Source organism: Rhinolophus sinicus, chromosome 15, assembly GCF_057876585.1.
Source record: "Rhinolophus sinicus isolate RSI-liver-muscle chromosome 15, RSI-T2T, whole genome shotgun sequence".
NCBI lineage: Eukaryota > Metazoa > Chordata > Mammalia > Chiroptera > Rhinolophidae > Rhinolophus > Rhinolophus sinicus.
This window is the reverse complement of record NC_142515.1, coordinates 75,129,470-75,150,008: the sequence shown is the minus strand read 5'-3', so window position 1 is coordinate 75,150,008 and position 20,539 is coordinate 75,129,470. Positions and strand designations below refer to the sequence as shown.

The 20,539-nt window shown below is 53.6% G+C and overlaps 1 protein-coding gene and 2 long non-coding RNA genes across 5 annotated transcripts; 1 reads left to right on the top strand and 2 right to left on the bottom strand.

The window, feature by feature from the left end:
• Positions 1-1,524: 1,524 nt before the first annotated feature.
• On the bottom strand, positions 1,525-9,356 carry SHD (Src homology 2 domain containing transforming protein D). 3 transcript variants are annotated; one of them, XM_074337615.2, is made up of 7 exons: positions 8,030-9,356; positions 6,773-7,482; positions 5,584-5,689; positions 5,317-5,505; positions 4,211-4,334; positions 2,973-3,092; positions 1,525-1,937 (listed from the first exon to the last, which is right to left on the bottom strand). In XM_074337615.2, exons 2-7 carry the CDS (start codon positions 7,049-7,051, stop codon positions 1,718-1,720), a joined length of 1,038 nt encoding a protein of 345 aa, XP_074193716.2. In that variant the 5' UTR covers positions 7,052-7,482; positions 8,030-9,356; the 3' UTR covers positions 1,525-1,717. The 3 variants fall into 3 exon arrangements, with proteins under 3 accessions (XP_074193716.2, XP_088648415.1, XP_088648414.1); XM_088792289.1 differs by lacking the exon at positions 8,030-9,356 and adding an exon at positions 7,714-7,855; XM_088792288.1 differs by lacking the exon at positions 8,030-9,356 and having other exon boundaries at positions 6,773-7,839.
• Positions 7,945-12,915, top strand: LOC141572674 (uncharacterized). The gene is made up of 3 exons (XR_012498025.2): positions 7,945-8,072; positions 10,143-10,359; positions 10,990-12,915. It is a non-coding gene; the product is annotated as an uncharacterized LOC141572674 (long non-coding RNA).
• On the bottom strand, positions 12,878-19,950 carry LOC109453920 (uncharacterized). Its single transcript, XR_016018993.1, has 2 exons — positions 19,183-19,950; positions 12,878-16,747 (listed from the first exon to the last, which is right to left on the bottom strand). It is a non-coding gene; the product is annotated as an uncharacterized LOC109453920 (long non-coding RNA).
• Positions 19,951-20,539: the final 589 nt, after the last annotated feature.

Below are 20,539 nucleotides of genomic sequence, written 5' to 3'. Positions count from 1 at the left end.
CCCCCGCCCGGGATTCCTCTTCGCGTTGCTGGTGGCCGGGGGCGTGGCCGTGGCCGCTTTAGCGCGGGCGCCTGGCTATGGGGCCGCCGCCACCACGAGGACACGGCGCAGATAGTAGCACGGAGGGCAGATGGTTCCAGCGGCGCCGCCCTACGCTGGCAATACCTCCCCCCGCGTGGCGGAGGCGGGAACTGCAGCTGCTTGAGAAGGCTGTGCTGTGTCCCCATCTGCCGCCTCTGGAAGGAGGGAGGAGGGGTTGGGGGTGGAAAGAAGGAAATAGACCGAGAAGATTGGCTCCTACAGGCATGCTTTTTAGAAGCAGCGACAAAGCCCCCAGAGGTGGGCTGGAAAGGGCCAGGTTCTCTTAAGTGACTATTCCTTCGTGGTCTGTGTCACCCCCTCCCAACAGGTAACCCCTTCTACAGCAACGTCCTACCCCGGCTCAGGCGGGCCCCAAAGAAGACTGAGGCATGGCCTATGGAGAGAAAGGTGCTAGACATCCCCAGGGAGGACCAAAAGAATCAGCGCTTCTATTCGGTATATTTTCCCCACCCCCCGCCCCCCAGCAGCGTTTGGCTCCCAAACCTTGCCCCAGTCCGTCACCCCATCTCCACAGTCAGAATCTCTTCTGGCGCAGGCTCCTCTGGGCAGCCAAGACCAAGAGGGTTCCTCGAGGTGTGAAGAGGAGTCAGGACCCCAAAGACCCAGAGAGGCCCCCTGCCCCGTGTCTAGGTAAAGATATAACTGATTCCAGGGGTGTCAGGGAGTCCAGTCCATCCTGAGACCCCTGTCCCCATTTTCTATGATGGTGGACCTCTCCCTTTGCCCCCCAGAACACCCAACAAAGGCTCATGAAGAAAGCAAAGCCAGACTTTGTGGCATTTGGGGGTATTAGAGATTTGAGGGGTCATCTGGATGTCCCAGAGCCCCCAGGGATGGCTGGAGAGGTGCACTATGGCCAGGTGACCCTGTGATGACTCTTCAGCTCCCCCTCTTCTCCTTGGAGAGACATGTCCAATTAGCAAAGAAGTGATAGCCTCCAAACAGTGCCCTGAGATGGAAGTCCCCCCTCTCCAGCTGGTATCTTCCCCCAGGCAGGCTCACAGATGGGGGGCTAGGAGGGAGATTGGGGCTCCCTGGCATTTATCAGCCTCTTGGGTCTCTTGCTTGTCACCTTGAAGTGACACCAGCTGGGCCCGGCTCCCCTCCCCCACTTCTGCTGTTTCCATGGGGACAGATGTCCTTTCGGCAGAAGCATCAGACTTCAGCTGCCCTCCCCAATGGGGAGGAGGGGCCGGAGCTGGCCTGAGAGCCTCACCCCTTGGTTTCTCCATCTTTATTATCTGCGGGTCTCCACTGTCTCCACCCTTCTGAGTTTTGATCCCTCCCTGCGAGCAATTCAGGGTTCAACCCCAGATCCTTCCCTAAAGGAGGAGTTGAGGACGACCTTCCCCCTCCAAGGGTCTGTCTTTCTCTTTCTTCCCAAGGGCAGGGATCCTGACCTCCCAGAAAGGACACTTGAGATACACAATAATTTATTTATTTTCCAGGCCAGAGGAGGGCTTCCACATACAATCCTGGATCCTAGAACCCAGAGGGGGGCTGAGAGGGCAGACCTGATGAAGACCCAGGAACTGGAAGGCTAGGAAGTCCCTCCCTTTGGCCTCCTCCAGGACTGGAAAGACCTCCAGCATTTGCAGCCAGTGACTCTCAGCCCTCAGGGCCCCGGGCAGGGGGCGGAGGTTCCAGGGCAGGGACTGTGTGTGACCACTGGGTACAGCAGGGCCAGGTGCTCAGCGCCCTGCACGGGCAGTGGACGTGCGCTGTAATGCAGCACCAGCTCAGGCACGCTGGCGAACGGGCCGCTGTGCTGACCCAGCACCAACTGGTTGTCTCGCATCCGTGCGAACTTCAGATGCAGGAAGCCCTGGCTGCTTCTGGGGATGGCGTCACAGGGGGCCGTGAGCACCCCAGACCCACATGCTCCCCAGCCCTGAAACCACCTCCTCACCACTAGGAGCCAGGGGCTGGCATCCCCAAATATTTCTGGCAAATAGCCATTTGGTACCAAGGTGTTGGCTTGTTCCACACTGGCTTGTCCCCTATCAAGGCAGGGTGGAGGTCCTGCCTGGTGACAATCCCTCCACTGGAGCATGGCCCACACTTTCTCTCCAAACCTCCTGACCTCTGGTGCTACCCCTCCTGGCTTCCCCATTTGTTAACCCCCAGTCTGAGGGCCCTCTCCTTTTTCTCCGTCTCTAGTGGGTAGAATTAGAACTTGGGGATCATTTTCTCAACATCACTGAGTCAGGCACTTCCTGTTTCTGAGGCACTATTCTCAACATTTTTTCATGTATTTGTTTCCATTTAATCATCACAGTATTACCATTAAGTTGATGCTATTATTATCCTCCTTTTGCAAGTGAGGAAACCAAGGCCCAGGGAGGTTGAGTAATTTAGCTAAGGTTACACAGCTAGAAAGTGGCAGCGGCAGGATTTGAACCTGCCTCCAAAGCCTTTATTTTGTCTTTTTAGGACTCTCATACTCAGATGCCTAGTAGAATCTTATGAGCCTTGTATAATCAGACACACTTAGAATCTTAGGCAGAGAAGCACGTAGAATTGGAGTCTCAAACTCAAATGCCTACAGGGCCACTCAGATTCTGGCCCTGGACAGACATAAAAGCATATACTTTAACTTTTGGACTGGGGGAGTCCAAGGAAACTCTGATAGCTGGTTCCCCATCTCTCCCAAGTCCTAAATCTACTGTATGGCTTCCACTCCATCTTCTTGCATACCTCCAGTGACAGGGAGTTCATTCTCAGTTGGAACCATGCCAGTGGTCTGTCTGGAAGTCCCACCCACTGACTGCTGGAGCCACACCTCTCAGCTCCCACCAACTGACCCGGAAAAAAAGCCTGAGGCATGCAGTCCTGTGACCCTCTGTCCCTCCAGGGGGCTAGGGTCTCACCTGAGGGACAAGGAGCAGTCTTGGGGGCTGGTCTCGCTGAGCCGCACGAGGTAGCTGCCTTCCTTGCAGAGTGAGAGTAGGTTCTCAGCATCCGCCCGGCTCAGGGGGCCGTGAAACCACCTAGGGTGTGGGGGCATATGTCTCAAGAAGGGTGACACCCCCTTCAAACACCCTGGGGTCTGGTGCAGGCACAGCCGGCTCAAGGACTTTTGATGTCCAGACAAACAAGATAGAAAAATTCCCTTGGGTTTCTCAAGAGGAGCCTGGGTTTCCTGGGGAGGCAGCTGAGCCCAGGTCAATGTGGAGCCGCTCTCTCCAATTCAACCTTGTACATCTGACCTTGATCTTAATAGCCTCCCTGGGCTGGATCGCCAGGTGTCTTCAACCTCGTCTTTAATCCCCCAACTTGAATCACTTGCCTGTCACTTTCATGAGATTTACCACATCCTGTATCCCCGCCCACCTGTACCATTCTTTACTTAATATTTTTCTCTACGTGCTCAAAGAGAGGTAGCAGTTGTAAGCAAGGTGTCAGAGACAGATGAGCATCATCTGTTGTTTGCACTGAAAGAAAATTGACAAGAGAATGGATATCTCACCCTGTACTTCAGTGTTAATTAGCCAGGTCTGTATCGCCCACCTAAGAGGTTTGGGAATGATTGTGATAAACACACCCACAGTGCTGGGCTCTGGGGATTCAGGGAGTACCTTGGGGAGCTCCTAGGCTGGAGGGACACAGAGAAGACCCAGACCCTCCCAGCTTGTGTGCCGCAACCTAGCCCAAAGCTCAAAATCCTGCTCTTCCCAGTCCCATCCCAAGATTTCCTGGAAGTGAGAATAATTTCTGTCTCTTTGTTCTCAGGCTTACAAGCCCCATCCAAGTGAAGGGAGGAAATACCATTTTACTCTGAGTTAGGTACTATCTTAAGGGTTTTGAGCCTGAGGCTCAGAGAGGTTAAATTACTTGCCCAAGGTCACACACAACCACGAGATACACAGCTGGGATTTGAACCCAGATTCTCATACCAGAAGGAATTGAGATTCCATCTGATTCTGCTTTGCACCTAGCTAGTTGTCTGGCACACAGCAGGCGCTGGCACTCAGTGATTAGTTGAAGAAATGAAAGAAGTGAATGAATGGATCAAGGTTCCTCCAGCACCCCCTTGTCTGGGACTGTAGCTGGTATGGGGTGGGGAGTGATTCAACCTGGCTCTTCCATCCTCAGTCTCCCCACTCACGGCTGTTTCTCCAGGGGCAAGTCCGGATCCACACGCTCTGCAGGTTGGGGGCTTCTGGGAGGGGGTTTTCGGAGCTCCTTGGCTGAGCCTGGGGTCCTTTCCCACTCAGGACTGTCAAACTGCACTGGAGGGATAGGGTTAGAGAAGAAAGGGTTAAATCCAACCTACCTGGGAGGGGCGGGGCAGGGGTAAACCAATGGAATCTCAGTAGGAAGGATGCTAATGGGGCAACATATCAGAATCCAGAAGAGGAGGAGCTGGGTTTAAGGCTGGGTTGGTACAGGAGCAACCAATTGGTCTTCAGAAGAAAGTGGTGTGGTCATTCATTAGTCTGCTGTCATGAAAGGGCGGGGCCGTTCCTTGAGTGACAAATCAGAGAGCAGGGGGGCGTGCCTAGAGGGGTGGGTTGGAAGTTCTGCCCCATTCTGGGCAAGTCCTAGAACTAGAAAACCAACCCCACTATACAGACAAGTAAACTGAGGCACTGAGCCCAAATTCCCCTCCTAGTCATACAACTTATGGGGCAAAGTTAGGTTTGCACAACTCTTTCTGATCCAAGTAATTTCTTAAAGCTGACCTTATTACCCCTTTTACAGAAGAGGAAACTGAGGTTCAGAAAGTTGTCCAAGTTTACCCAAGTCTATCTGATAATAGCTAAGAAATGCTACTCTCTCCCTCAACAGCTCCTATGTAATTGAGCACGTTCTAGCACTCAATTTCCAAGCACCCTATTAGTTAGGTACTATAATGATTCCCATTTTACAGGAAAGGGAACTGAGGCTCAGGGAGATAAGTGATTTGCCCAAGTAAGTGACACAAACCCAGCTCTAATCTGACACCAAAGTCCCTCCCTGCACTATACTGAGTAGAATGAGTAGGTTCCATTGCACTCTAAAAGGTGCTTCAGTTTCCAAGGAAAATACGTTTCTTCTGGTAAGAGAAATTTATGGTTATCTATCAGTCACTCACACTTTAGTGAGAATTAACAAATTACCAAAGTGGCAGATGATTGGAGTCTACTTTGTATGTTGAAGCAAGGGGTGTGATTAGAGCAGGAAACAGAGGGACTTGGACATTCAAATGTCAAGGACTGGGTCAGAAAGCACCTGCAAATGCCTTGGATATGTGATCTTTCTTCCACTCCCAGGGCTGGTCATACTCATCCGCTGGTCGTTCATCCTCTTGGGGCAGCCGGCTCTGTCGAGGCCTCTGCCCTGAAAGAGGCCCATCTCCGGGCTCCCCGTCCTGTTCCTCATAGGGAGTGTCATACAGCTGCACTGCCCTGCATGGCAGTTCTGGGAAGCCGAGGATACTGGTCAGCTCCCACTCCCACCTGGGACTCTGTCGCCGTCCCCCAAGCTCTGCTCACTCACCGCTCACAACCCGCTGGGCATCATAAGGCTCCATGTAGCCGTCATCTGGGGGTGGCGGATGAGGCTGGGCATCAAAGGGGTCTGAGTACTCAGTGTCAACTTCTGACTGGGGAGAGAGGAAAAGTGGGGGGGGCACAGGCTCAGCAGGACCAAGCCCGGCTCTGGATACCCTCTGCTGGGCGATGGTATACCCTCTGCCTGCCCTCTTGGGCCATCTGACACATCCCCTCCAAGCAGTTCTTTTTTTGGCAGGGAGGTGGGGAATCTCATCTACCACCCCGGAGTGTTTGCTGACAGATGCCAGCTTCCCCTGCTCCCTTCCTCTGTGCAAATCTGACTCTTTTGATATAGACCCCCACCTCCCTCCTTCAATAACGTTCATGTTTACCAGCTGCCAGAGTTGTTCTATGCTTTACCCATATTTACTTGTCATACCAAGTCCTCATACCCAGTCCTCTGTGACCTCATACCAACACACAGTAAGCACATTATCCCCATTTTACAGGTGAAGAAACCAAGGCACAGAGGGTAAGTCTCAAGGTCACAGAGCTCGTTAGTAAGACGCAGGTTTTGACCCCAGGTTGTCTTCTTCCTGAGTCCCAGCTTCCTCCTGCCTTTCTCTGTGCCATCAACCACTACTCAAACCAGCCTCTCCTAACCCTCCCCAAAACCTCTGTCTCCATTGAGGACTTGCAGTGATCCTCCATGAGAAATACTGCAAACAGCATGTGCATTAGAGACAGGTCTTGGAGCTAAGCCATGTGACCTTGAACAAGTCACTTCTCTTCTGTAAGCCTGTTTCCACTTCTGTAAAATGGGAATAAATAACAGAGGAAGTGCAAAGAGTAGTGGTGAGGATGTATTAGTGTCCAGTAGGGAAGTGAATTGCTCAGATCTGTTTTAGGAAGATCCCTCCAGCTGCCAAGAGGAAGGGAAGCTGAGGGAAGGGGGCTGGGGGGGGGGGTGCGGACACACCGGGGAGCAGGAGGAGAAGGGGACAAAGCAGGGTGGTCAGAGAGCACCGACCAGCACTGTGCACTGAAAAGGGAAAGATCGCAAACTCTGCCCAGCAGGTGGAGGACTGGGAAGTGTCTAGCGGGCGCCCTGGTCTGCCCCTGGGGTCACACATGAAACGCTCCCCAAAGTCCAGCCTAGACCTCCCCACTCAGATTCGGACACAGCCACACACCTCTTCCCCAGCGGCGCCCAGCAAGACCTTGGCTTTGGCCATCTCGGCTGCCTCCACCTTGATGAGCCGGTGCTTGGGAGAGTCATACTTCGAGTCCCCGGGGCCCGCGGGGTCTGGCTCCTGGCGGCTGTCTGAATCCTCATAGGGGTCCTCGAAGTCCAGATTCTTCTGTTCCCGGTAGGCCCGCAGGATGTCGCTTTCCGTGTAGTCGGGGGTGGGCGGCTGCGGAGGGGGCCTCCGACCGCCAAAGCTCAGGTAGTCCCGTAGCCACTTGGCCATTTGGGCAAGAGTCACCCCAAACCTGGGCACTGTCAGAAGGAGACCCACATGCCCCCTTCCGGGCTCCCTTCCTCCGCAGATCCCCCAGGGAGGAGGAAGAGGTGAAAGAGGAGAAAGATCTGGCGAGCCCCTCGCTTGGGCTCAGAAGACGGTAAATGGGGAGAAAAAGGAGGAGACAGAGAAGGAAGAAGGAGGAGGGAGGAGGTGCCAAAGCCCACCTTAGCCCGGCGCTGGAAAGACCACGGGGGAAGAGGGCGCCCCGTAGGGCCCCGAGGGCGGAGAGCGGGGTCGTCCGGCCAGGGCGAGGGGCATCCGCGGAAGCGCGCGGAATTTCTGCGGGCAGCGCGGTCCTCGTTCGCGGCTGGCCTCCCGCCGCCGCCGGGAAGCCCCGGGATCCCTTCCTGGGGTCCAGGAGTCGAGGAAAACGCCTCCTGCAGACGCCCCCAGCCCAGGCTCAGCCCGGACGCCTGGGTTCTCAGCGCAGCGGGAGGGCTCCCCCAGGGCGCAGGCGCCGCGCTTAAAGTTGGGCCACGGGGACGGGGACCCCGACAAGGTGCATCCTTTGTGGCGCTCCCCTCGCCTCCGGGGGGAGCCCCAATCCCGCGGCCCCAGCCCCACCGCCTCAATCCAATCCCAGCCACCCGCACAAAGGGAAATAAAACCTCCTGCAATCCCCCTTCACGCTTTCGGAGAGACTTGACCCGCCGCCGCCGGCGCGCGGCAGATAGGTGGGACTTTGGGGAGGGGGCGCTCAGGCGGACGCCCGAGCCCCTACCAGCCCCCGGGCAGCGACATCAAGGCCTCTCCGCCTCCCTCCCCCGCGGCTTCCCCCGCCCTCTCCCCTCCCCCAGCGCTCCCTTCGGAGGTGACTGAGACCTTCAGCTGTTCTGGGGAAGGAGGGGGACCGGTGCCCACGGAGGGAGGGGGGATGCGGGACGGGAGTCGCGGGGACCGAGGCCGCGGCTGCTGGACACTGACCCAGAGGACCGAGGCCGGCAGGAGCGAGCGAGGAGCGCGGGAGGTGAGAGCCGACAGGGGCTGACCTTGCTCTGGAGAGCGAGAGGTGCCGAGGCGGGAGGGGGAGAGGGAGGGAGGTGGAAATTGGCCGGGAAATGGGGGTTGGACTTGACCGCGAGATGGGGCGAAATTGACCAGCAGAGGGGGTGAGAGTGACCACTGTTGAGGATTGAAATTGAACCAGGATCTGGTGGCAAAACTGACCAGGAGATTGGGGGTGTGGAAACTGTTGCAGGGGTCATCGGCTAATACGATTGCTGACGCAGCCGAAGACAAGTGGGAGGCAACGGAAGGGACGGGGTCTCGCTTCTCCTCCCTCGAGAGGGCTGTGCTCTGCATCCCCCCTCCCCCAGAGAACTAATTGCAGCATGGGGGAAGGGGCTTGGGGCAGCTGGCCTGGGGAAGGGAGATGGTATCTGTGCCTGGCGCGTGTCCTCAGCATCTGTCCCTTTGTGGCTTCGGGGGTGGAGGCAGGGAGGGGGACAGAAACGAGAGGGGTCTCGCCTGGCCTGGCTGCCTATTGGCAGCTGCAGCTGTCTGGGGGCAAGGACAGTAAGAGGTTTGGGGGGCAGGGGGCGAGTGAAACAGGCAAAGGGAGCTGCTGGCACCTTCCAGAGCAATCACATTTTTTTGAAGCCCCATAAGGGGCTTGCTCAGTTCCCCTAATACTGGAGTAAGAGAGGAGCGGTCAGGAAGAATGGGACCTCAGATTCTCTTCTCGCATACCCCCGGGGTGGGCGGGTGCCTGTGGCTTGGAGGGGGAGGGAGGACCAGGCGAAGTCGGAGCTGACAGTGCTGTGAACTGCTCCGGGGAAGAGCAGTGGGGCATAGGCCATGTCTATGCTGTCTGTACCTTGCTTTCCCGGCTAGGAAAATGGGTCTGCCAGTGCGAAACCTCCAAAGAGCTGGAGGAAGGATCGCCAGAGGGAGTGAGTTATTTTTTCCAATGGGGAAACTGAGGCACGGACAGGAGGAAGGACTTACTCAGAGCCACCCCGCAGCTCACTTCTGGACGCCATGACATGGGCTGGCTTGGGGTGGCATTTGAGACCGATCAGAGTCTTTTCATGGAATCAGTGGTTCTCCGTCTCCCTCCACTGCTAGCCCCATTTTCCAGGTGGGAAAACTGAGGTCCAGAGCTGACAAGGCAAAGCCTCTAACCGCAGCAGGGTCTTCCCTGTGTCCTCTTTGCGGCTTTGGCTGTGTCGCCCAACGCGAACCTGTTGAACTCGGTCCTCCCTCCTGAAGAACAGTCATACAGCCCAGCCCCACCCCACCCCTGCCCGCTCCTATCAGTGACAAGGCAGCGTCCCTGGGGAACGCCGGGGAGCACGGCGGGTAATTGTCCTGTTTTCTGTCAGCCGCAAGGCAATTCCGGGCTGGGCTCTGGGATGAGCTGTTGACAGATCTCATCAAATCCGAGTCCTCTCTCTGTCGGATAAATACCCGGCGTCTGAGGCATAAATATTTGAAAGGGGCCTTCTAATTACAGTGTGTGTCAGGAATAGCAATGAGAGACCCCGGAGGTGGAATCAAACGGCGTTTGACTTTCCTGCGCTTTTGAGCTGGCTTCTCCTGGGGCTGCCCGTCCACCGCGAGGAGGGGATGGGGAGGGGGTGCGGGGTGGGGAGGGGCGGGAGGAGGCCACCGGAGGAGAGCCTGGCTGGGGGGGGTCCTGTGACCTGGGCGTGACCTTGAAGAGCCTCAACCTCTTGGGTTTTGGCTTTCTGCTCGGAGAGGAGGGAGCTAGGGCGCGATGCCAGGAGGGGGCACAGCATGGACAAAGACGAGGAGGTGAGTGGTCTGTGGTCCTGGGTTGAGGGGACTCAATGACTCTGGAATCCCAGCCTGCCTGACCTTGGGTAGTGTGACCCAGACTGTTTCCAATCTGTGAAACGGGAGAATTAACAGCTAATCTCTGTTGAGCATTTACTGGCTGGCAGTGTTTGGGGCATTTTTTTCTTCTTTTAGGTATAATTCACATAGCCCACAATTTACCCACTTAAAGCGTGCATTTCAGTGGATTTTAGTATGTTCACAAGCTTGTATAACCCTCACTACTATCTAATTCCAGAACATTTTCATCACCCCGAAAAGAGGCCCTGTATCCAATCAGTAGTCACTTTCCATTCTCTCGAATCTCCAGCCCCTGGAAGCCATTAACCCACGTCCTGTCTGTGGACGCGCCTGTTCTGGACATTCCACATAAGTGGAATCACACACTGTGGCCTGTGTGTCCGGCTTCTCTCATGAGCACCGTGTGTTCAAGGTCCATCCACGTTGTGGTGAGTGTAAGTGCCTCCCTCCTTTTCACGGCCGGGTGATCCAGTATGTGGAGCACAGTAGGTGCTCAGTATATGCTTAGGGCTGATTGGACCCCAGGAAGGAGCCTGATGGGGACCCTAACTGGGGGCTGTGTTTGCCTCTCTGTCCGCACACCCTTGTCTCATGGAGCAGCCTCCCTGAATCAAGTCTGGAGAGATGAGACAGCACCAGGATAGAAGGGACCAGGTGAGAGTGGCTCATGGTGGGACCGAAAAATAGCTGATCTGATGGAGACGTGGCCCTGACTGGAGCTCCTAGTCTGACAGGAGAGAGAATCTCTGCCCTCAGAAGCTCCTAGACATAGTCATGCCTTTCTTAACTCACAGGCTGATGGGCGACGTGGTCTTGCCCTCAGAAGCACCCAGTCTGATGGAGGAGACACGCGCGTGCCTTAGGTTCCCAGTCTGATAGGGGACACATGATCCTCCCCTCTGAAGCACCCACTGTGAGGGGCAGGCATGGTTCTGACTTCAGGGGCTTCTAATCTGATGGAAGAGACTTAAGCCTATCTTCAGGAACCCCAGTCTAATGCGGGAGGCATGATCCTGCCCTTTGGAGTACCCAGTCTGATGGAAGAAATATGTGCTTGCTTTCAGGGGTTCCCAGTCTAATGGGGGAGCCATGGCCCTGACTTCCAGGGTTCCAATCTGATGAAGGAGGCATGCATCTGACTTCAGAGGTCCCAGTCTGATGGGGGAGGCATATCCCAACCTTCACAGGTTCCTGGTCTGATGGAGGAAGCATAGCCCTGTCATCATGAGTCCCCAGCCTGATGGGGGAGCCACAGCCCAGCCCTGGAGGCTCCCGCTTACAGTGTGGTGATCAAAGGAGTGGCTGGCCTTGGAGCCTTGCATATTCAAACCCACGTCCTGCCCCTCACTCACTCTCCAGCCTCCAGCCCTTGGCCAAAGAGCCTTCCCTCTTCTGTAAAATGGAGCATGTGCCTGAGGGAGTGGGCAGCGAGCTCTGGTGTGGAGGAAGTCTGGTGCAGTGCCAGGCCCCTCATGTTCTTTGTGAAGCCCAGGCTCGGGCAAAAGTGCGCTCCGGCAGGAGGGGAGGCCACCCCCAATCCCAGTCCCTCTGATGTGCTCCAGCAGCCAGCAGTCCCCAGGGGAGCTGATGGAGGAGATACTGGATGAGGCCTGACAGCTCCCAGGACCAGATGACAGACATGGAGCTCAAGGGGAAAGGGGACTGTCAGCAGTGATGGGGGAAGGGCAGGCTTCAGAGAGCGGGGTGGGGTTCAGGGGAGGAGAGGGAAGGGTGGGGGTGCGGGAGCAGGCAGAGGCTCTGCACATATGAGACCTCAAATGCATTGTCTCTCTGCTCGCTCAGCCCTGGAACCCCCACAAAGGAATTGGGGGCCAAGAGCAAAACTGCTCCCAGGTCACAGGGTGGGAGAACAAAGCATAAAAGCCTGCAGGGAAAATGGGAATTAAATAAACACTTCCAGTGATGGGTGGAGGAGCAGGGAGGTGTGGCAAAGGTGGGTTTCCCGGGGTCAGATGGTGAATGGGGAGACATCCACTCAGTCAGGGTACATTTAATGAGCACCTACTAAGTGCCTGGATGGCCTTAGGGGCTAGGGACACACTCATCAATATAATACCAATCCTTGCCAAGCTCACTTGCTGGGGGATCTAGCAGGATACCTTAATTGCAGCTGTGAAAGACCCTGAAGCACAGAACCCAGTGAAATCAGGTCAGATTCCTGTTGCTGTAAGCTGCTAATTTTGGGGGTAATCTAGATAATTAGCTCTAGATAATTCACAGGGAGAAACGGGCAATAAACACACCTCCTAAAGGCACCCCCTCAAAACGTCTTACCTTGCTTTGTTGTCATCATCGTTATCATCACCTCCAGTATACACTTATTTTGTTTATATTTCATTATTATATTTAGGTACGTTTACTGTCTTATCCCCCACCTTCTAATAAGAATGTCACCTTTATGAGTGGCAACCATCTGTTTTTCTTCACTGCTGTAGCCCCAGCACCTAAAACAGAGCCAGGCACATAGTAGGTGCTCAATAATTTTTTTTTTGAATGAGCAAATGGATTAATACACTGGCACTGGGAAATTTAAATGAGCAAATTTGCATAAAGATCTCAGCACAAGGTTTGGCAAATGGTCAAGTGCTGCACAAAAGTTAATAGTTATTATTACTCGTTAAATGGACCCTGTGTACTCCATCCACTGTGTCACACTGAGCAGAGGGAAGCTGGCCCTGCTCTTCAGGGTGACCATAGCCAGCAGAGCTGGAGAGACAGTGTGAGCCTAGAAATTGGGAAAGGGGGTGTCTTGGCCACCTTCCCCTGGAGGTTGTGGGAGCAGAGCTGGAACTGCAGAGCTGGGTGACCCACGTAGGGGCCGGCAAACTTTCTCTATAAACATGTTGGATTCGCAGGCCATGGAGTCTCTGTCATAACTACTCAACTCTGCCACTGTACAGCAGAAACATACATGATATGCATGCAAATGGGTGAGCTGGTGTGCCAATAAATCTTTATTTACAAAAACAGGCCATGGGTCAGATTTGGCCATGGACTGTAGTTTACTAAGCCATGTTTTAGAATGGAGTTAGGATAACACTTAATGCTATTAAGTAATAGTAACCCATAGTGCATGCACTCGGCAAGAATCGTGGCAGGTCAAGAATGACAGAAGTTCAGGAAACAGTCTGAAGAATGACTCAAAATGCACCAGCGAGTGGGGAAGTGGGTGGTAGAAGACGATAAAGGGAGTCAAATACATGGTGATGGAAGGAGAACTAACGCTGGATGGTGAACACACGATGTGATATATAGATGATTATTACAGAATTATACCCTTGAAACCTATGTAATTTTACTAACCATTGTCATCCCAATAAATTTAATTTAAAAAAATGACCAGTGAGGCCTCAACCGCCCAGTCACTTTTCACAACTCATTAAGCTGGACGATTTGTTTTAACCAAGAGTCTCTGACCGGACCACAGCCGGGGCTTGGTGCCTGATCCTGGGAGAAGACAAGCCCGGTGTGCTGGGGGGGGGGGGGTCACGATGGCTGTCTGGCCTGGGGGGCTGCCTTGTAGCATTTGTTGACTCCCTGCTGTAACGACTCCTGCTGTGGCCAGTCTGAAGCCACAAATAGGATGCCACTGCCTGCAGGCCTGATGCCACATGTCATTCTCACCAGCTGCCTTTGCGAGCTGCCTTCAGCCCACCCCTATCACGGCTTCAAAACCAGGGCCCCAGGGCCTGTCTTCGCAGCCATGGAGCGATGATGTGAGGTGCCCCCAAGTCCTCAGCAGAAGCCCTGGCTGGATCCCAGGTAGCCTCTTCATCTGTTGTATCTAAGCAGGTAGGAAAGTGGATCCCAGAAGTCTGGGCTTTTCATTCCCCAAACTCTGACAGTGGAAAACACAAAACCTCATTATCAAATGTCAAATGAAAGTCTGTATGAATGAGAGAGAGGGAGAAAGAGAGAGGGAGAGAGAGCACTAATGTCAGACATCATGGGAGGAGTGAGAGAGGAGAGAAGGGTGGGTCAGGCTGTGAAGGAGTCTGGCGGTGGCACAGGATCTACATCTAGAACGTACTGGAATGGGAGAGGATTACACCAGAGTTGAAATCTGGCAACCCTGAAAGAACATGAGCTTGGGAACCAGACTTACTGGGCATGTGACCATATTAGCTATCAATTGCTGTATAAGAAATAGCCCCAAACTTCACATGCTAAACATACATATGTCATCTAATGGTTTCTGAGGCAGGAATCCAGGACTGGTTGAGTCGCATGGTTCTACCGCCCCCTCCTCAGATGCTGGCAGAGAGCAGGCGCCCAGGGCAGATGGTCAGGTTCCTTTTACTGGTCCCAGATGGTTATGTAACAGGAAGGGAGGGAGCCACTCTGGGATGGGTAGGCTCACTCATGTGCCCCGAACATGGCTAACGTCTCAAGGACTCTTCAAGAGAAGACTGTAAAGGCTGGCCAGAAGGTGCTTCAGGGATGTCACAGCCCTGAACTTAGTGCCACGAAGGTGTGTGAGCTGGGGACCCCGAGGTCTGGCGAGATGGTGAGTGGGGCAACAGGAGAGAAACCTAGTCCCTTGACTTAATACCTCGCTGTACCTGCCGGCCTCGGACGACATTCACGATTGTCTGGTTGCGACCCTGGTTGGTGCCAAGGCCTCCTGCCCGGACCACCGGCTAGAGCTACATGTGATACCTTTGACCTGTGTGCCACTCAGTTGCTGTCCTTGATTTTGGAATACACACCTGGCTGGCCCAGCGGTGCACGGTCAGCTAGCTTCCTGTTCTTTCAGGAGCCAGAGGAGAGGTGAGAGCTAGCCCACCATACCTAGTCCCTGCAATTGGCTCGAGACCCCCAGGGGGCGGGGCTTAGTAGAGGTGAAGGTGTACAGCAGAAATACCAATATTTTAAAAGAAGCTCCCCCCCCCCCCCCCCCCCCCGTCCCCAAGGTAAGTGATTGGACAATTCCCTTCGGAAAACCCAATCAGGGAAAGTGATTGGGTAAAAATATCTCAAGCTCCACCCCCACAGCTCCCAGGAGGAGGTTTCGCAAAGGCACACCTCCCGCGGAAGGAGATTGGGCTTAAAATGCCCCTCGCAAAAGGCCAGTTAGGAGTGAAGAAAACCGCTCCAATAGGAGAGCATAGGAAGCCCACCCCGGACAGTTCCGGAAGTGCTGAGCCTGGGATGAGGCCAGGAGACGGGTCGGACGATATAGAAACAGCCCGGCCTTTCTGGAAAGCTCCTGGCAGGACCCATTACACTTTAAACCCACATGCTCCTTGACTCAGCAACTCCACTTCTGAAAAATGACGGAAGTGGAGAAATCCCCGCCCAGTCAGGCAAAGACACCTGTGCCAGGCTCCAATTTCAAACTCACAGCCACATATCACGGTGATTAAGAGGGGCTGGCCCTGGCTCCATCACCTTCCCAAGGCTGTGTGGCTTTGGGCAAGTGGCTTTACCTCTCTGGGCCTCCATCCCCTTATCTGATAAACGGGGTGATAACTGTACTAATGACAGTGGCTCACGTGTACAGGCTTGCTGTGTGCCCGGATTTACTGCAGGCGCCTGACATGGAGCAACTCAAAGAATCAACACAAAAACCCTACCAGGTGGTCCTGTTGTTACCTGCATCAACCAGGACAGGAAACTGAGGCCTGGGGTGGGGCGGGGGGGACGGGGTGAAGCCCCTCAATCAAGGCCACAGAGCAAGCACGTGGAGGCTGAGAGACCCACACCCAGACTGCTTGCCCCAGAATCCTGCTCTTATTAACCACCTCACCAGGCCGACCCCACCCTCATGCTCCATCTTCCGAGGGTGGCGTGGGGAGGAGGGGGTGTCACACACACAGAGCATCAGCTACACAACAACGGAGACTAAGACGTCCGGAAACCATTCTGGAAGTTTGCAGCACGGTGTCTACCGACAACGGAAAAATGGGTGGGCCGGGGTGGAGCCAGGGGAGCTGACATTTTATTTTATACATTTCTATCTGACTTGGTGTGGGGACAGAGCCCCAGAAAGCAGTTTCCAGGCTCTCGGCCTCACATAGACAGGTGCTGGCTCAGGTAGTAAATGGCCATCAACTGTGATTGCATGGCCATCAGCTGTGGCTAGTTGGCCGTCAGCTGTAACCAGTGAGCCATTGGCCACTAATATAACTGCTGTGGCTACGCTAGCAGAGAGAGAGAGAGAGAAGAGAGAAAGAATGGGGCCTAGCAAGAAGATGGCGGCTGGGCTGGCAAGTGTGGATGGCGGTTTGCGGACAGTGTGGATCCAGCCTCCAGTGAGAGTATAGTGCCGCCAGAGAGAATATAGTGGTATGACTCCCCTACCTATGGCTCCATGCGTGTTCCTTTTTGGCCTCACCATATCCTGCGTTCTTGTGTGGGGAGCGAGAGCAGAGACCCCGCAGGCCTCCCAGCACGACACATGGCGCAGCGAGCAGGGTCTCCCGAACGACACTTGGATTTTAAAAGCAAGCACTTGCTCCTTTTGAAATTAAAAGAAAAAAGGGAACTTCCATCCCTTTCTTCCTTATCCTACTGTGGCTGGCCCTGGTCGCCTGCACCTCACGCCCCACACGCAACCCACGGAGGCTCCGCAACACCACTGGGGCACTGCTGTCACCTGGCGGCCGCCCGAGGTGCTGCGCTCACCTCCCAGGACCCCGAGGGAGGCGGGTGCCCCAGGCTCCTCCTGCCTGGAGCTGCGATCCAGGTTTGTTATCTTCACCTCATGTTGAAGGGTCCATCAAAGGCACCACGTACTACCGGTGTTTTGGGACCTTAGCTTGGGATCTTTGACGGGTCAAGGTCGGGCAGGTAGTGTTTCTGTGGGGAGGAAGCAAATGTCAAGGGATGCTTTCTGAAGCAAGGGCAGACTAGGGGCTGAGGGAAGGGCCTCTGGGAGCTGTGTCGGGGTCTCCAAGACCGCCCCCGGGTTCAATGATTTGGTGGGAGGGCTCCTGGGCTCAGCATACAGTCTTAGAGAAAAATCAGCAAATGGAAAAGGCATGTGGGGCGGGTCCGGGGAGACCAGGCGCAAGCTTCCCAATGAAGTCTTTTCCCAATGAAGTCACACAGGACATGCTAAATACCACCAGCGATGAGTTGTGGCAACGCATGTGAAATATTGTCTCAGGGAAGCTCATGGAGACCTAGTGGCTACGGTTATCACTGGGGGCTGGTCATGTAGGCACCGCTGTCCAGCACGGACCAAAATTCCAGACTCCAAGAGGAGGGTAGGTGCTCAGCATAAACCACATAGTACAGACAGTTTAAGCCCAGGGAGCCATTCTCATCAGGGAACAGTGGGAACCATCCTGAAATTCCCGTTCCCATATGCCAGCCAACGTCCAACCTTGCAAGCCAGTCTTTCTAGGTCAGCAGCCTCAGACCTGCTGTATTATAACTTTCTGCACAGAATCCTGAAATGGGAGACATGGGGAAGGTGAGTTTGGATTATGAAAAATAACTCTATCAGATAATCAGAAAATAAAGCACTTTATGTTCTGAGCACCCACTGAGCACCAGGTACCACATGGAGCACTTTCTACCCCTTTCAAAGACTCTATGAGACAAAGAGCGATGGACCCTTTACACAGAGGAGGAAACTGAGTCCTGACAGTTTCAGCTACTCGGAGTCACACAGTGTGAAGAGCAGAGGCAGGATTCAGACCCAGGGATACAACTCTCGGGAAACAGTGTAATACAGTGACTAGGAGAATGGGTTACGAAGCCAGGAGCCTGGGCACGATTCTTCCACTCCCAGGCTACTGCATATCCTCTCTGGGCCACAGTTTCCTCATCTGAATGGATATTACCTGTCCACTTGCGAGGATTTGATGAGCATGGCACTTAGTGCAGTGCCTGGCACACAGAGATATCTACCAGGAAATTATGGAAATAGATGGCTCCCAGTTGGATGCTCAGGATGGAAGGACCTTCACAAACCTTCAAGGATCTTCACAAAGCCCTGCACACTGCACTGGAAGGTAAACAGCTGGGGCTGGATTCCTAACATAGGTATTTAAAAGATGAGGGCACTGAGCTACAGAAAGGGACGTCAACACGACCTCAGAACCCTGGGCTCCTGCCTGTTGGTCCTGACATCCTAAACTTACACACTCCCAGGCTGGAGCTCACTCCCTTCCTGGAAGCACACACCACCCTGGCGGGTGAGGACAGGCACCTTGAATTCCACAGCTCTCTTCTCTAAAAGCCGAATATTGCCTCCCAAGACCCCCACCATCTCTCAAGAGTCCTGGTTTTGCTCAGAGTTGGGAGAAGAAGTTGAGGCAACTGAAGGCGTTCCCTGCCTACAGAGTAGAAGAGCTGATTTAGCAAAACCTAAGCCCTCCAAGGAACGCAATTGGCTAGAGACCCCAAGAGGGTGGGGCTTAGTACAGGCGAAGGTGTACAGTGGGAATACTAATATGTATATATTTTTATTAGTTTCAGGTGCATGAAGCAACGTACTAGTTAGACATTTAAACCCCTTATAGTGATAACCTACATCCCAAGCTACTACCCCTCTGACAACTTACATAGCTGTTACAATACCATTGACTATCTTCCCTGTGTTGTACTCCACATCCCTGTGACTATACTGTGTTACCCGGAAAATAAAACCTACCCTGAAAATAATCCCGTTAAGATCGTTAGCCAGATGGACGCATTTAGTACGTCATGATGATGTTCCAGAAGATGACATGACTATATCTGAATAAATGTAGATTGTTGTACATGAAAAAATAAGGCATCCCCTGAAAACAAGCCCTAATGGAGCAAAAATTAATATAAGATCCGGTCTTATTTTCAGGGAAACACGGTACATGCCTATATATTCAATTATAGTTGACACTCAGTATTATTCTACTTCAGTTTCAGGTGTCTAGCGCATTGGACACGGTCTGTGAAGTGATGCCCCTGATAAGTCCAGTGCCCATCTGGCACCTTACCTGATCTTTACAATGCGGATGATTACAGGGAATACCAGTATTTTAAGGGAAGCCTAGAAAACCCAATCAGGGGAAGTGATTGGGTAACTAGCTCAAGCTCCGCCCCCACAGGTGGTTGGGTACATCCCAGCATGGAGGGGAAGGTTTAGTGAAGGCACACCTCCTGCAGAAGGTGACTGAGAAGTCCCGCCTCACGGAAGGCCGTTAGGTGAGAGGATTCCAATAGGAGAGCATAGGAAGCCCACTTCGGGCAGCGCTCCGACATATCCCGCCCTGGGGAGAAAGCCCTAGACGCCCAACACTTACATTTAAAACTTTTCGTTCCGACATCTTTGCTTCCTACTCTTCTCACAAGCACAAGAAAATTGGTTAGAGTCGATGTTTACGGAACTTCCCCGGCTGTCTCTTGTACTTCCTGCTGCCCCTTGTACGTCTGCTATGTTACTCCCTCCATTATTGGCTGCAGCATACACAACTTGCCTTTCTCATTGGATCGGACGCATGCTTGTCAAATTCCCAATCCTGATGTCTTCCCTCCCGTGTTGCAACTTTGGTGGCGCGCAACAAAGGTTTCGGGAACCGGCTGCATTTGGAGAAGCTCCGGGAAGGCGCTGTGGCTTTAGAGGTCAGCAGAGGCTTGTTAAAATTTCATCATGACACCACGTGGCACTCTTTTTTTTTTTTTTTTAAATGTTTATAGGAAGTGAATTTTTTGGGGGAGAATAATGGGGAACAGTGTGTTTTTCCAGGACCCATCAGCTCCAAGTCCTTGTTCTTTAATTTAGTTGTGGAGGGCACAGCTCACTGGCCCATGTGGGAATCGAACCGGCAACCCTGTTGTTAAGAGCTCGCGCTCTAACCAACTGAGCCATCTGGCTGCCCATGGTCATGACACTGCTGTACATGCTTTTGTTCAGCAAATAAAACGCTCAGTGTTGAGTGCTTACCCTGTGTTCTGGTCTCTGGGAACCTACACATTGTTCCTGTGTCTGTAGCGCTCACATGGGGACTGGGGCAGTTCCCATGGGCTACACAGGTCATGACAAAGAAGTACCCGGGACGGCCCAACCCAAGTTTGAGTCATAGGCTCAAAGACCAGGCTGCAAATGCACCTCCCCCCTACACACACCCTCCCTTCCAAATGTCCCCCCATTGCCTGCCTGCATTGTCCATTTAAAGAGGACGTCCCACCCCATTCTTTCCCTAGTCTCCTCCCTTCCTTTTCTAAATGTTCTGTGTCAGATACATGCTTAGTCGTTGGGGACACATCAGAGAACAAGACATAAGATTCCTGCCGCCGCAGGGATCACTGTCTGTCTTGTGGGACAGACAGACAATAAACACACAGAAAGGACTCATTCTGTCTTGGTAAATGATCTGAAGATGAAACAGGGCAACATGTAGATAGTGATGAGAAAGGGTTACTTGAGATGGTGTACAAGTTAACTCCGGCTGCTGTAATAAATTACCACAAACTCGATGTTTTAACACACACCTATTATCTTAGAGTTCGGGAGTTCGGGAGGTCGGAAGTCTAATGTGGGTGCCAGGGCTGGTTCCTCCTGGAGGCTCCAAGGGAGAATCCATTTCCTTGACTTTTCCAGTTTCGAGAGGGGCCTGCAATACTTGGCTCATGGCCCTGCATCACTCTGACCTCTGCTTC